At 39.5% G+C, this 16,499-nt stretch overlaps 1 protein-coding gene across 2 annotated transcripts in view; it reads right to left on the bottom strand.

Moving 5' to 3' along the window:
* The window catches only part of LOC130431921 (inositol polyphosphate-5-phosphatase A-like), a 105,217-nt gene that overhangs the window by 33,263 nt on the left and 55,455 nt on the right, over window positions 1-16,499 (bottom strand). For both annotated transcript variants that reach the window (XM_056761142.1, XM_056761143.1), the window contains exons 5-8: window positions 14,655-14,718; window positions 13,678-13,781; window positions 7,902-7,954; window positions 5,045-5,164 (exon numbers count right to left, since the gene is read on the bottom strand). In XM_056761142.1, the coding sequence (XP_056617120.1) occupies window positions 5,045-5,164; window positions 7,902-7,954; window positions 13,678-13,781; window positions 14,655-14,718 (341 nt within the window). The remainder of the gene's footprint in view (window positions 1-5,044; window positions 5,165-7,901; window positions 7,955-13,677; window positions 13,782-14,654; window positions 14,719-16,499) is intronic.

Raw genomic sequence — 16,499 nt, forward strand, 5'->3', positions numbered from 1 at the left:
GGTAAATACCCCTAAACGGATCCTAGAGTCCAAACAACCTTGTAAAAACAAGAGAACACAAAACATGTAGTATCAGGCTGGCAGTTGTTGACATCGGTGAGTCTCTGTGTATCACGCTGACGTCAGCACTGCTGTGGAGACGCTCGGATGACGCCAGTAATGCAGCTATTGTCCACATGCAGTGTGTGTGTGTGTGTGTGTGTGTGAATGTGCTCAATGACGGTCAGAGGCCTCCTGAATGACCTTTCACCTACAGAGATGAACACCCTCTGACTGCACTCAGCTCAACATTCTCTCTCTGCTGTCAGGTGTGTGTGTGTGTGTGAGAAAAGAGTAAATGGTGTTTATGTGAGTACATGAGTGTGAGAGCCTGAGTGTATGTGTGTGTACGTGCGTGTGTGTTTGTGTGAACTCAACGTGTGTGCGCATGTGTATAACACAATAAAATATTTGGTATACTGCAACTCGGTGAACTTGAAGTTCCCAAAATGATATTTATTATTATTTTACAATTGTGCACTGACTCCGCTCACAGCAGATGATGGAGAGTCTCATGGACAGATAGATGCAGTACAATACACTTTACAGCTAGTGCCTGATCCGATAAAAGTTGTTTTTGGGTAGTTTGTTTTTTGTATTTGTGTCGGAAATGTATTGTTTTTGTTTCTGATAGTGGCAGTATTTTTGGAAGCCTGCTTGAATGATTGAAATCGATCTTGGAGGTCTAAATTAACACCAAATTCACTGTTCTTAGCCTTTGCAAAATGAGGAAAGAGACTGTGAGAGTTCTATTCAGCAGACGAACCAAAAAATAGTCGGAATTGTATAAACTGTAACAGGGCTTCTCACTTTAAAACAGTCACTTGAAAACAATGGACACTGGACTACAGAGCGCATGAAGGGACAAACACCTCACGCTTTTTGTTATTATCTGCATATTGAGGTCCTTCTAACATGTTCATTTTATCTATAATAATATGTCAGCCTGGATGTCAATTCTTTTAGATTTAGATTTTTACATTATCCTGAATACAACCTGAATAGTTAAGTTTCTATTGATGTAAGGGGTTGTTAGAATAGGACAATATCTGACGGAGATACAGACGTTTAAAACTTTGCAAAATCACATGTGAAGTTGTTAATCAGAGGCACTTAAGCAGGTCATCCACTCACAGACATTAACACAATATCATCATGGAACATGATCTTTACTTCATATCCAAAGGATTTTTGGATCAGACTCGTGTGTGTTACAGTGAGGAAAGGAATGGAAGCATTAATGCTCTGTATGAATGAATGTGACAGCGTTTAGCTGTGAGAGCGAGAGATAATACTCAGAGTGAATGACTTTTAGTGTGTGTGTGTCATAGTGCTGGTGTGTATGAGTGTGGGCTGTGAAGGGGCCTGGCTGACTGATTAACCTTTGACCTCTGGGCCTCCCAGGGTGAGAAGGCAGCTAACAAAGTCAATGCTGATGGACACTAATACCTCCATTCACAAACCTCACACTAACACACATGCTGAACGTCTACACGCCAGCGACACCGGGGTCACAGGTTCAATTCCCGGGGAACACATGTACAGATACGCTTTGGATTAAACCGTCTGGCAAACGCAGGAATGCAAACTGTCCAGTCTTATATCGCCGGACGGCAGGTGCAGAACTCTAGGAGGATTTGACAAAAGTGTCATGTTCTTGTTCGGTCTGATGTTTGTATTTGAACAACACTTATAATTGAAACACAATGAATTTCAGAAGACTGCTTCAAATTCAATTGTGGAGGAAATAGATTTGGTTTTTAGAAAATGTCAGATCTGACTTCACATTTCAACAGTTTCTTGCATCTTGCTCTGGATCGGTGTTAAAAACTTTCCACTTATTGACACATTTTATCACACTCACCCTTCTCTCTCTCTCTCTCTCTCTCTCTCTTTCAGGCTGTTGTTCTGGGAAACGCAGGGGAAACATTGGGCTGCGAGGCTCTTTGAGTCTGCGTGACAGTTGATGGATGACGCTCCATAAAGTGACAAAGAATAGTTGTGTCGTGGCCAGAGCGGCCCGGCGCTTCCCCCTGGGAAACTAATTGCCCTGAATTGTTAACGGCAACATTATTTTTCTGCCAATCACTGCTTTTCAATGCCCCAAAAATGAGCATGAAACGAGCCTTTTGACCGAACAGAAGAGTTAAATGTCTCCAATGTTGATCAAATTAACTTCAGCGGCCTGACAATGGTCTATATTTGTGTGAAAATAAAAGCCCTGCACAAAGAGGCCCTTTTAGCTCAGATTTCACAGTTGTGATGTAAAACCGCTTCGGCCTGAACCCGAGCACTTTTTCTGAATAGGAGAGCAAATGGGGAACATATCCACACGCACAAAAGACACGGACGAGACTTTAGAACCGTCCTGTACGGATATTGTGTCGTGCTACGTTACGATGAAACAACACAATTACGCTTTTCATATTGCTGCGGGCGGCGCATACATTTACCTACAAAATATCCAAAAGACATCTGATAACATCCAAAAAAACATCTAAAAAAATATCCCAAAAAAACATAAAAGAAAATTCTAAAAACATTAAAAAAAAGCATCTAAACAACATCTAAAAACAACCCAAAAAACATCTCAAAATGTCCAAAAAATCATTTAAAGAAACTAACAAAAAACAAACATTACAATACAGTTGGACCCTAACCCTAACATCGAAACAACATCTAAAAACATCCACAAAACACCTACAAACAAAAAAAATCTTTAAAAACATACAAAGAAACATCCTAAAAACATCTAAAACGTTCCCAAAAAACACCTGAAAAACATCTAAAGAACATCTATGTAAAAACCATCGAAAACATTTAAAACACATTTGTGATATGAAACAAAGACTTTTATTTTGTTGTTACTGGCGGTTTATTAATAGGACGGTTTAATAGCTTCCGATCAAACAAGTGACCGTAGCTAAACACATCAGTCCCCTTGAGACGCTCTGGAGATAAACTGTGTTTAACTGTTAACTTCAATAGAGATACTGAGCTTATCAGACTGAGCGCACGATCCGCTCTGGAGATAAGAACACACACACGGCCTGCACAGAGCTCTGAGACTCAAGGGTTCAACACGAGACAAAGCCAAAGAATGAGGAACTGAGGCAAGGAAATGGAAAGTTAGACAAGATAAATAGTGAAACCAGTGAGGTAAGGGTGAGTGTGTGTGTGTGCGGGGGGTTAGAAGTTAGTGAGGGAGGGACAATAGCTCTGAAAGTCGGTTCCCAACGAGCAGTTGAATAGCAGCACTGTTGGAGGTAGCGGCCGGATTCAAAAGGCCGTTCAGTCACATTGTCCTCCCCAATCACAGCAGCAGAATAGACTTTACTGGTGGCTGCCAAAAGGTCAGTACGGCCGCTGAAAAGATCCCAACATCATTCACTCGCTCAAGCAGAGCTTTGGGGGAAGGTGTTGTGCGTGTCCTTTCCCACTGGAGGGGACGGTCTTCACGTCGGCGGTCCGGATCTGCACCCCAGCACTGATTCCTCACAGTAGCGGACCCGCCCCTCCCTGGTAACGCATGGAATAGCAGCCATGCCGAAACATGCTTCCACCTAAACGTTTACTAAACAAACCTTCCAGGGGGTCTTCCTTTTCACTACGTCTGGAAAAACCTGCAGAACGCACGCCCGAGAGACAAGGGAAGGACGAGAGAGTTTGGGAAACAGTGACTCAGAGAACATAATATTATTTGAGGAAAACAAGTGCTTACGAGTATTTATGAGACAAATGTAAATCAAGCTCAAGGTGACAAAAGAGCAGAAAAAACTGCTCAAATTCTCAATGTAAGCAACAAGAAAGGTCCTTTTTAAACTTCATTATGGCCGTAAATCAAGGTAAATGATGGCGTCATAAAAATTGTAAAAGGTGGCGCGTTCTTAAACAGCGTCTACTTGGCTGTCCATTAAAAGCGGTCCTGCCTCTCATTGGATGAGAAACGGAAGGAGCGAGTGGAAAAATATGATCTCCCAGACGTAAAAGCAGCACATCATTCACCAGACGTCAAGAAGCTTGATAACGTATGCCGAGTGGATGCATGCATTTATTTAAAGTGGATTTGTAGTTTGGCTGCGCGAGGCGCCACAAGCCTGCAGATTCCATATAGGACATTGTCACACCAGTGTAGAGACCACACACACACACACAATGATAGACAGGTACACAAACACAAGCAGACACCCAGGTTCATATTCACAAAAACATTCAAAGTCGTACACATAATACACACAGACGCATGTTTGTACAAATGCACCGACAAACACAAACACACACACTTTTACAAAGACACACACAGGTGGTATGAGGGTTGGAATGTTGGAAAAAAACTTTCTTATATGCTATTTATATAAAATATATATATTTATGAAGAGTTTGTTTCAAAAAAATTATAATCTTTTTTTTTTTAAAAGAATGTTTTTTATGATGTTATCATGTTTTTATTGTGTTAGTAGCTGTATTTTTTTAGTTATTATGGCTTAAATCAAAACAAACCAACTGCAGTATGATTGATATTAGCTGGAATGCACAATAAAAACATGACTTTTGACAAATAATATGAACGGAGAACCAAACTCTACATATATTAACAGAGGAACTCACAAAATAAAATATTATAAACAGTGTGTTTTTCAAATGACTGGTTTATTATTTCCGTGGGGACAGTCCATAGGCGTAATGCTTTGTATACTGTATAACCTGTATTTATCCCCTAACCCAACCCCTAAACCTAAAGATTGTATCACATCTTCTAATTAAGGACACATCATAGACAATTGTTTTAATTAACTGCAAAATAATAATAATGACAAAATATACTGTAAATTACTATCAGTCTTATTTGACCTGGTTACAGATATGATGATATGACTCAGGCGCCTTTTTTAACGGGTGTCTGATAGGGCCCTTAATGTCTACATCACATTTAAGAAACAGTTTTTCACATTGTAGTCCACATGCGAGTAAACCCACATCAACACACACACAAGTGAGTTCTCACCGGTCCAGCGCATAGCAGAGCGCTTTCTGTCGTGTGCCTGAGTAGACGGACGGACTTTTCTCCCACGCCACCAAGTTAGATGCATCATGGAACAGGTGAATGTTGACCAGGTCAAAGACACTGAACAGAGATAAAGAGAGAAAGAGAATCAATACTAATAACACAACTCACAAACACACACACACACACAGAATGAGACGTGCCGCTGGATGCTGATTGGTCAACACAGTGTTCCACTTGAGCTAAAACAGACAGCTATGACATGGCAAATATTAACCACAAAAGCAACTTCATTAATGTATTTAGCAAAATCATCTTCATGACGTTCTAATGAAAATAAAATGTATATTTGTTTATTTTAAAAAAGTTCAATGATTATTTACATGACATGTGAACGCTTTAACAAACACAGCATGTCTAGAATTTATAGAAAGTACCCGTGTATGATCAGTAAACACTGAACGATAGGATTATATACTGTCAATACATACAGAAACTTTATCTTTATACCATAGTCTGTTTGAATTCTCGATTATGATTAAAATGCACGGCTAGCCGTGGACTATCTCGCTTATACCATGGTCATTTGCCAATGGCCAGCCTTGGAATATCCCTTACATGTATAAAACCTCACTCTTCTAACTCAATTCATTCTTGTAAACAGGGCGTTGTTGACTTACTGTTGGCTCTTGAAAAGCTCTTTCATTTGTAAATAGTTTTGGATAAAAGCATCTTCTAAATGAAACCACGTAAAACATGTGTACATGGGGCTCTAAATAGCAACAGTTCAGAATTAAATAGATGCAGAAATTCTTTGTGTGAATAAATGGCAGTGTGTCTCTGACCCTTGATGGCTTGCACAGCTTGTAGAAGTAAAGCACTTGTGTTTGAAGCTGATATTGAGAGCCGTAATCTCTTTAAAAGTGACACAATCAGAAGAACAGCATGCTGAGCCTGTTATTCCTCTGTCACCGTTTCATTAGCGGTCCCTCCGGCACACAACATCACCATTCTCATCTGAACCCTTTTCTTCTCATGTCATCCTGCTATTAAATTACTTCTCTCTCTCTCTCTCTCTCTCTCTCTCTGTCAGAGGGAAGCTCTGATTCATTCTGCACAGGTTCAATTGCATGTAATGTTTTCTGTCATCTGTCATACGGAACTGCTCGGCTAACATGATTAGCTATAATCTAATCGTGTCACTGCAAGAACCCTCGCTGGACTCACCACAGCCCCGACTGCTCCTGCTAACATCAACCCAAAGTGACACTTTTATTCAAATGGAATCTGAGCTCGTTTTCTAGGATTCTGGGGATGTGAGCATAACAGTTCATGAATCAACTCTTTGGGCTTTGAATCTTGTCAGACCAAAAATTCAATAACAGTTCTTAGTTCTATAGTGCAGAATATGATTCTGTGTTCTCTCTGAATCAGTCATGAATCTGTGTTCTCTCAGAATCAGTGAATATGAATCTGCGTTCTCTCAGAATCAGTGAACATGAATCTGCGTTCTCTCTGAATCAGGGAACATGAATCTGCGTTTTCTCTGAATCAGTGAACATGAATCTGCGTTCCCTCTGAATCAGTGAACATGAATCTGCGTTCCCTCTGAATCAGTGAACATGAATCTGCGTTCTCTCTGAATCAATGAACATTAATCTGTGTTCCCTCTGAATCAGTGAACATGAATCTGTGTTCTCTCTGAATCAGTGAACATGAATCTGCGTTCTCTCTGAATCAATGAACATTAATCTGCGTTCCCTCTGAATCAGTGAACATGAATCTGCGTTCTCTCTGAATCAATGAACATTAATCTGTGTTCCCTCTGAATCAGTGAACATGAATCTGCGTTCTCTCTGAATCAATGAACATTAATCTGTGTTCTCTCTGAATCAGTGAATATGAATCTGCGTTCTCTCTGAATCAATGAACATTAATCTGTGTTCTCTCTGAATCAGTGAATATGAATCTGCGTTCTCTCTGAATCAATGAACATTAATCTGCGTTCTCTCTGAATCAGTGAATATGAATCTGTGTTCTCTCTGAATCAGTGAATATGAATCTGCGTTCCCTCTGAATCAGTGAATATGAATCTGCGTTCCCTCTGAATCAGTGAACATGAATCTGCGTTCTCTCTGAATCAGTGAATATGAATCTGTGTTCTCTCTGAATCAGTGAACATGAATCTGCGTTCCCTCTGAATCAGTGAACATGAATCTGGGTTCTCTCTGAATCAGTGAATATGAATCTGCGTTCTCTCTGAATCAGTGAACATGAATCTGCGTTCTCTCTGAATCAGTGAACATGAATCTGGGTTCTCTCTGAATCACTGAATATGAATCTGCGTTCTCTCTGAATCAGTGAACATGAATCTGCGTTCTCTCTGAATCAGTGAACATGAATCTGCATTCTCTCTGAATCAGTGAACATGATTCTGCGTTCTCTCTGAATCAGTGAATATGAATCTGCGTTCCCTCTGAATCAGTGAATATGAATCTGCGTTCCCTCTGAATCAGTGAACATGAATCTGTGTTCTCTCTGAATCAGTGAATATGAATCTGTGTTCTCTCTGAATCAGTGAACATGAATCTGCGTTCCCTCTGAATCAGTGAACATGAATCTGGGTTCTCTCTGAATCAGTGAATATGAATCTGCGTTCTCTCTGAATCAGTGAACATGAATCTGCGTTCTCTCTGAATCAGTGAATATGAATCTGCGTTCCCTCTGAATCAGTGAACATGATTCTGTGTTCTCTCTGAATCAGTGAACATGAATCTGTGTTCTCTCTGAATCAGTGAATATGAATCTGTGTTCTCTCTACATATCTCTGATATATAAACACAGAGGTTAAACTCACCAGTCAGCCAGAGCCCATCGGGTCCTGATGAAGCCTTTTCTAGACCACTTGCACTGCAGGAAGACAAACATCACAATAATAATGTGATTACTAACATTGAATTGAATGATGTCAATAACCACATATTTACTCTTTCACCGCCATTGACGAGTTATCTCGTCAATAAAAAAAAAATGCTTCCCCGCCAAAGACAAGTTTATACGGCAATCAGTGTTTGTACTGTTGTACAGCAGGTGGCGCTATTACACACCTTTGGGAAAAAGTACAGAATCCCAGAACCTAGAACGTATGTTTTAGCGGTTTTTAATGATTGTTCTGAGTGTAATCTGTGCAGAATCTTTGACAAAAAACATCAGTTATCTCAGCTGTTTAATCAAAGTAGAAACCTATCCTCATATACGGATTTATAAAAAACGAACAAATGAAGATAGAAGAATACGGTTTCTTTTGTTTAAGAGCTGAGACGTTGTTCTTTCATTTGACATATGAACACATGAACACATGTTTGTCCATATATTCTTTACAGAAAATTTACTGTGATACATTAAAGTTGGGTGAAAATTAAAAAAACCCTGGCATAGGCTTGCAACTTTTTTTTAAAAGGCTGGCGTTGAATGATTTAAATCACTTAAGTTCTATTTAACTTTCATGTAGTTTATAAGTAAAACATAAGCAAAGCACAATATACTGTTTAGTTAATTTAGTTTTTTTATATTATGTCAATTTAAGTTTCATTTGTTAGCAAGTTTACAAGGTTTAACACATTTGTTTTTTTCATATTGTTGTAAAGGTTTTATTTTATTTAAATTTCAGTGTAGTTTTTACATATTTAAAGTTAATAATTTAAGTGTTCTAAGGCAACATTTTACATTTACATTTATGCATTTGGCAGATGTTTTTATCCAAAGCGACATACATTGCATTATCTTATACATTTATACATAGGTATGTGCAATCCTCTGAGATCAAACCCACAACCTTGCGTTGTTAACGCAATGCTCTTACCACTGAGCTACAGGAAAGCTTAGGCAATTAAAGCTTTTTAAATCAATAAAACTAGATGGTGGTCTAGTGGGTAAAACCACTGAACTGGTAAATCAAAGGTTGCTGGTTTGATCCCAGCAGACACCACCAGTGTGTCCTTGAGCAAGACACTTTACTCCATGTTGCTCCAGGGGGATTGTCCCTGTAATAAGTGCACTGTAAGTCGCTTTGGATAAAAGCGTCTGCTAAATGACTAAATGTAGATGTAAAACTTTGCCTACATCATTTGATTTCATGAAACATAAAAGCAGTAATTTCAGTTCTAACGCTGATACTGATATATGCGTGTCTGTTTGTGTGATACGTGATGATGTCATCCTGCAGACGCTCAGAACATGTTATTTACTTTTAGCTTCAAGAATTGCTCTTAGTGGAATTGAAGAGGAAGTTTTGCGTGCTGAAAGTTTTGCCAATGCAATGATCTCTTTTGATCTGAGAAGTTCACGAACGATTTCTTGTGATTTCAGGATGAGTTTGATTTAGACACGACTGAGCCGTCATTCTCGAGCGTCTCTGTTCTCGCCCACATCGGCATGTGTACAAACGGACAGAAGCTCTGTGTCTCTAGTTAATGATCCAATCAGAAGGCTGATCTCACAGCACATGACACGCCATGCTGACCGTTATTAAATAAGAGACAAATTGATGAAGCGAGCGTCCTGAATACCAATGCAGAAAAAAAAAAAAATAACCTCTCTCTCTCTCTAATGGAGAGTTAACTGCAGCGATGAATAAACTAATTACCGGCCGGGTCACATCATTACAAATTGACTAATTTTATTTAAAAACTCTGATGCAAATTAAAGGTCTGCGAGTGATTTGATTGCTCCTCACATCTTTCAGAGCGCATTAGAGCAAGATGAACTGTATCAAATTCAATTACATTTGCATACTTGAATTAATCCTTAAACTGGAGCGCGGCCGACGGGCTTCTTGAGGTCAGTGACACCCGTTTCGGCACAGACGCAGAAAACACAACATCAGGTGTTTTATCTCTCTACAAACACAGAATTAAACACACATATCTCCAAACGCATAGACAAATCATGTTATAAACGTGTGCATTTTCCTTTTATTTCACTGATCATTTGTCAGTCAAGCTGCTTTGAATATCGTTTTCAAAATCGGTAAAAGCTAAATTTATTAAAATTAAGTCAACCACACGAAAGGTGAAAATCGTTCCGAATCACAGCAGGTTTACAATGACTGGCAGGGGAACAAACAACAACAGAATTTTCACTTTGAGTGAATAACCCAGTAAATACGCTTCCATGGACAGAAATGAAAATATCACAGCCAATCTCATCTGCTCGGCCGGTGGAGGGGTCACTCTAGTGGACACTAGAAAGGTCACAGCACGCAGGAGGTGACAGTGATGAACGGATATCTGCTCCGGCTGCGAGAGAGAGAGAGAAGCATCTAAACATGGACACCAGGGTCTACGGAAGCGAACGGAGAACTGCATAATCTCATCTCTGGACGGTTCGACCTCCATCAGGAGTCAGAGACGTCACGGGCCACTGCGGGTGGATCGGAGAGCTTCTCCTGACCTTGCTAACATGGTGCTTGAGAGATGTGTACCATCTCATAAATAACAGCCCACAGCTGCGTCCCCACAGTCACGTCGAGACACGAACACCACACGAGTAATAACCAATAAACACAAGGTCTGATTGATGAAGACCAGCGCGGCTCTTCTCCATCCGTCACTGTTCTATCAGACGGGTCAGATTAAATAAGACATCATCAGTGTGAGCTCAGGGCCACATCATCTTCTCCATCATTATTCTTTTGTCTTCTGGGAAACACGAGGACATCTTACTGCCCTATGTGAGAAATGTACACACTTCCCGGAAGTCAAAATAATAACACTTAACACACAGGAAGTGTTTACATACACCTGATGTGCTGTGTTTGTTCTCTCGAGCTTCAGTGAATGTTTGTGTGTTTGTCCCTCAGTTGTGAGAAGATGAATCGTAATACAGACACTACACTGAAAAATTAAATCTGGAAAAAACAGACTCATGCAGAACTATCACTAAACTGATTATTGAGGAAACAAACGTTAAACTGGAGCTTCAGAACGCACAGTATTATGTTCGCTTGTAATGTTTGTAAACATATGTAAACATTCACATTGTTAAATCAAAAAGATGAACAACCAACCAAAGATCCTTCATGAATTAATGCTTGTGTCATGAGAACACAGCACATGAGAGACATTAACTTCAGATTAATCCAATTTATTTTCCTTAAATCTTCTTCGAAAAGATTTGATATGAATAAATGAATCTACCTTTAGAAATGAAGAATCGAGGGGTCAGAAACATGTCACACGTGAAGCGTCTGTTGTAGTGATCGACCCATATTACTTTTTTATAACCGATACAGATAACAATTATTTGCATGTTTGTGTGGCTGATAACCGATATGCAGAACCGATATTTATTTACTGTTATACTGTTTTAATTTATAAAGCAGCAGCAATACTTGTATAAACAATAGGCTGAATAAATGTAGAAACTCATTTGTAAAGGGCACGGGAGTCGCATCTATTTTGCAGCAGTTTTAGAATGTATATGTGCTGTCTAATTGGCTCAAAAGAATTAAGATTTATTCGCAGAATTGTGAAATAATTTGTGAAAGAATAGTGGAATAATACATTTTTAGAAGCGTAATGAAACAAAACTGCGTATACATTGGATTTCTTAACTAGTATGTACGTAATTATCAATAATATTAGTAAATAATTAATATAGTTAGTAATCAGGTGTAATTTAGGAGCCTGAAGACAACTGCAGTCATAACAGCGACGGAGTTGAACGGATTATTTGAAAAAGCATAGAAAATATTGGTCCGACTAAACAAATGTCGAGTGAACGTGTTCCATCTATTTCTTTGGAGTAAAGTCCTAATGAATACTGTTTAACAAAGCTCTGTGATCACAAACGTGAGCAGATTCGGACATATTTGTATGCATAAACTGGAAACACATCTCATTTGTCAAAAGTGGCTGTAATGTAAAATAAATTTTATTAATTACAGTAAAGCAAGAAACTTGTTGTGCTTCAATGGCGGTCCTGACCACAAGATGGGGCGTCTATCGGTGAATCTAATATCAGAAAACTTTATCTGATATCATAGAAAATGCTTAAATGTCAGGGAAATATCGGTTAATTTGAATTCTCATGATTTTTATAGCCAGACACCCAAACACTGAATGCAAAGACACTGAACTGCTAGGCTGTCAATCAAATGGGAAAATGTAAGTGATGTCATCATAGAGGCTCCGGAAAATCTCCCAGAACTCTCAACAGAGAGAGATGCTGGTTGGTCAATTCAGCATTCTCGTAAACGTATACACGATATGGTCACACCTAAAGCTTACACGTCAGGGAACGATGGCACTTTGTGAACTTGTTGAATAAATGAATCTGATACCTCAAGGAAGGTAAAAAAATCAAAAATGATATAAATTACGGATCAACTTTCCTAAAAGCACCAAGGCCATTTGAGACCCCAGAAAGCTCTTAAACACAAAAGCAAAGACCTCCTCTAGACACAGTGCGTCTTGTCCCACACTCGCTGTTAATAGCGTTCCTTTAGGGAGTTAGATGGATGGCGAATCCGGGCGGTTTCATCTACTAAAAGACAGCATAAATCACCGAGCGCGGAGCAGGATGAAGCCGAGGTTATCGCCAGCCTGCCCGCCTCATGAGAAACCTGCATTAAAGCATTAGTGAAATTAATTCATCTTTCATAAGAGGTTCCAGCGTATCTGTGATCTATGATAACAACCAATTTCTCACTACTGAGCGAGCGAGAGTGAGAAAGCCCTTGATAGACTACACAAATCTGCTGCTTTAAATGGGCTAACATTATGTGGAGTGCTGCTCTCCGGAGCATCGGCACAGATTCATGAGGCGTTCCACGATACCGCGTAAATCAACGTGCAAACTTTTGCCTTTTTCTGTTTTTCGTCTCTCGCGTCGTTCGTCTGAAGGTGCGCCGGCTCTGTAATTACATTCCGATCGTGTGGAAATGCCTCCTGCGGGAGATAAAGTGAAGCGGGATGTTGCTCGTGAAAGAGGCGGAAAACGGTAGCAGCCCGTGAAAGGGCAGCTTAGTCTTTTTTGCATATATTTACAGGACGAGAGCGCCCGAGCGCGGGTAACTGATGGCTGCGGGGAATCGCACTGACACCAGAGCTTTATTAGTAGATCAGCCTCACATGCACACACACACGCAGGTGTCACCGGAAAATGGAAGAGAAAATCACTCTCGAGTACTCTTAAAGAAAGAAGAGCTTTTCAATCTAATTGAATGACTCACAATAATCGAAATAACTGTAAGTCAAAGAAATTCACCCTTTGTATGCACGGGACACAGGAGAAAGATGTAGAAATGAACGCATTTCAGGGAGAGCTGCTTAATTGATGTTTTTGTAAAGTGATTTGCACTGTAAAAAGCAGTAAATGAAAAGGTTCTTTAACAAGAAACTCTGTAGAAAACTAGCCTAACGTGAGATTAAACATTATAATGTGATGTGTCGGTTTAAAGATGTGGATATATAATCTCACTTTGTTTCTACATGGGCTTATTTATCTTCACGTTTACATCGCATTATGTTATCAGGAAAAACGTAAAATGTGAAAGAAACCCATGTTATCATTTGAGAAATTTGTTTTGTGTGGAGGATAAGATTTCTGCTGTGCAAGCACCGAAGACTCACATCAGGAAAGTAATGTTGAGGAAACTTCTCTTTCTCCAGCGTGGTGGAGGTCATCAACGTGTCTGAATCGACCACCTTACCGTCCACCTTCTTGAACTTCTTGGCTGTAAGAAAGCAAACGCGTAAAGTTCAATAAGAAAACAAAGCAACATTTGTCATCGGGAGTGAGCTCAGGGCTTCATCAAACAACTGCGCCACCTATTGGCCAAACACAGAAGTGTCAGGAGCGAATCCATGAGAAACAGACCAAAGTGAAATAAATCTGACTGATGTACACAGAAATGTCAACGTAAAGTCTCGTCTGAAGAACATCGGTTTTTATCTGTGAAAAAAAAAAAAAAAATCACAGATCTCTCACTCTCTTAACTTCAAGACTACAATAAAAGAATAAAAGAGAAAAAGCTGAATTAGATTTGGCTTAGACAACCTTAAAATATTTTCCAATATTATCTCAATATAATAATAATAAAATCACTGCCCTATAGCAACAGACTCTAATAAAATAGTGTATTTAAATCAGTATAAAATAACTCATTTGAGTTAAAATCTAATGTTGACAGGTGTGATGTCGGCGAATGATCACTTTGATGTACGGAGCGATTACGGCCATCATGCGTGAGCTATTCCGGTGTTGAAGAGCTCCGGGTTTGAGAGTGCCGTCGAGGGCTAATGCTGACGCCGGTGGTAATGGCGGTGACTTTAATTAGTGTGACCGTTGGGACACGTGACCTCTGACCCCTACCGCTGATGAGGTCACAGCTAACCATCCAATAGCAGGAGTACACTATTACCAGAGGCTGAAATCTCATGAATTAAATCCTAATATTAATAAGCATTACTGTTTCCTATGGGCAACTCCATCTTAGCATGTTTTATAGCTTCTGCACCAACCTTGACCGTTTCTGATGGAACTGATGAGAGCGTACGCGACATCTCATTAACTGAACTCAAAAGGAGACGGGAGGTGACACACATACCTTTGAAGTCAAACTGCTGGATGTTTTTCAAGGAATCGTGAATGAAGAAGCAGCTTCCTAATGCCTGAAACAGAAGACGAGGACATTTACACAACACTGGTCAAATCTACAGCTAAATCAATCAAACCCAGTGCAAGTCTCTGTCATGATGCCAAGGTGTTGCTATGCGGTTTCCTCATGAAAATGAACCATGTTTTTATTGTAGTACGACTGTAGATATCATGTTTTGAATAGTATTTGCAAACTCACAGTTGAACTCTGATTACTATGTTTCTGTGTTTTTCTCCTGTAAAGCTGCTTTGGAACAATTCACTAGATAAATTAAATTAAATTGAATTACTACAGTAGAACCAAGATGAAATTGTGCTAAACAAATCAAAGAAAAAAACTACAATAAATTTATTTTGATAATCGTCGAAAGGGCCCATTAAGAGAGAGAGAGAGAGAGAGAGAGAGAGAGAGAGAGAGAGAGAGAGAGAGAGAGAGAGAGAGAGAGAGAGAGAGAGAGAGAGAGACATAATGAGAGAGAGAGAGAGAGAGAGAGAGAGACAGAAAGAGAGAGACAATCTGACCTGACCTGATGCTTCCAATATATGTTCATAAGATTATATTATTAAATCCCTTTATTTTGCTACTTAAATGTATTTTGATTTTGTAAATCTTGTCTAAACTATACTCTATTTCAGTTTTTATCATTTTACATATTATAAACCGCTTTAAGGGCACTACATACATCACACTTTTTTATTTGAATTTTTTTATTCTATCCTATTTTACTACTTTATTACTTCTTTTCGTTTGTTTACATATTGCACTTTTGTACGCAGCACAGCTGCAAATGCTTTGGCAATACACTTTGTCATGCCAATAAAGCACACCTCAATTGAAATTGAGAATCAAATAAACAAATAAAATAAAAAAAACTACAATTCATTTCTATTGATAATTGTTGTAAGGGCTTGAAGACGGTGTCTTTAGTATTCTGCTCTTTACTATTCAAGATGTTTGTTCAAATCACTTTAAGAAAGAGCATTAGTAAAACTGACAATGGCATAAGAAATATTTTGATATCATTTACAAAAATAAATGACATCATATTTCATAAATTCACCTGTATTCACAACACCACAGAGAAGCACAAAGAAGCACACGTTCTCCTCTTGTGAATCTAGAGAATAGGCTGTAAGAACAAGTCTTTTCTTCTGTAAGGTGTTCACACAGCGCTCAAATATAACATGTAAATTATAACAGGACCTGATTCTGTCAAAGCGTGGTGAGGCGCTCAAAGCGCACAGTCAGAGTTTAGCATGACCAAAGATTTACTTCAATAGGATTATATTCTTAATTTTTACTCAACAATCAGACGGTTTTCTCACTCTGTAGACGGTCCAAACAAACGGAGCCGGGCTCGGCGTAAGGCTCCGGGGATTTGATGCGGTTCACAGTTCACTAACTGCTTTTCTGAGAAGCTTTTACACCTCCGGCACTCCGGCGGGGCTGAAAAAGAGCCAGACCTCATTCCTGTGCGCTGGCGGCTCAATGCAGCGGCCCAAAACTGAGGACTAATACTCTCGATAAGCTCTCCGGCCCACGTCTATGGAGGCCGACACGAGGAGTCATGGGAGAGCACCGGCCGGCAGAGAATATGAAATGAGAGGCAGATCGTACAGTTGGTAATCAAGAAAAGACAACAATGGAAACAGCGAGAAGTGGAGTGAAAGGCCATGTGAAGGTTTTCTCTGGTTCAGTGACCTTCAGACGGACAGAAGGTCTGGAGAGCTCTAATCTGATGAAATGAAGGCCAAACACAACCCCAGACGTTTCAAACGTGGAGGAAGTCGAGAT

The sequence above is a fragment of the Triplophysa dalaica genome, chromosome 11, assembly GCF_015846415.1.
Source record: "Triplophysa dalaica isolate WHDGS20190420 chromosome 11, ASM1584641v1, whole genome shotgun sequence".
Taxonomy (NCBI): Eukaryota; Metazoa; Chordata; class Actinopteri; order Cypriniformes; family Nemacheilidae; genus Triplophysa; species Triplophysa dalaica.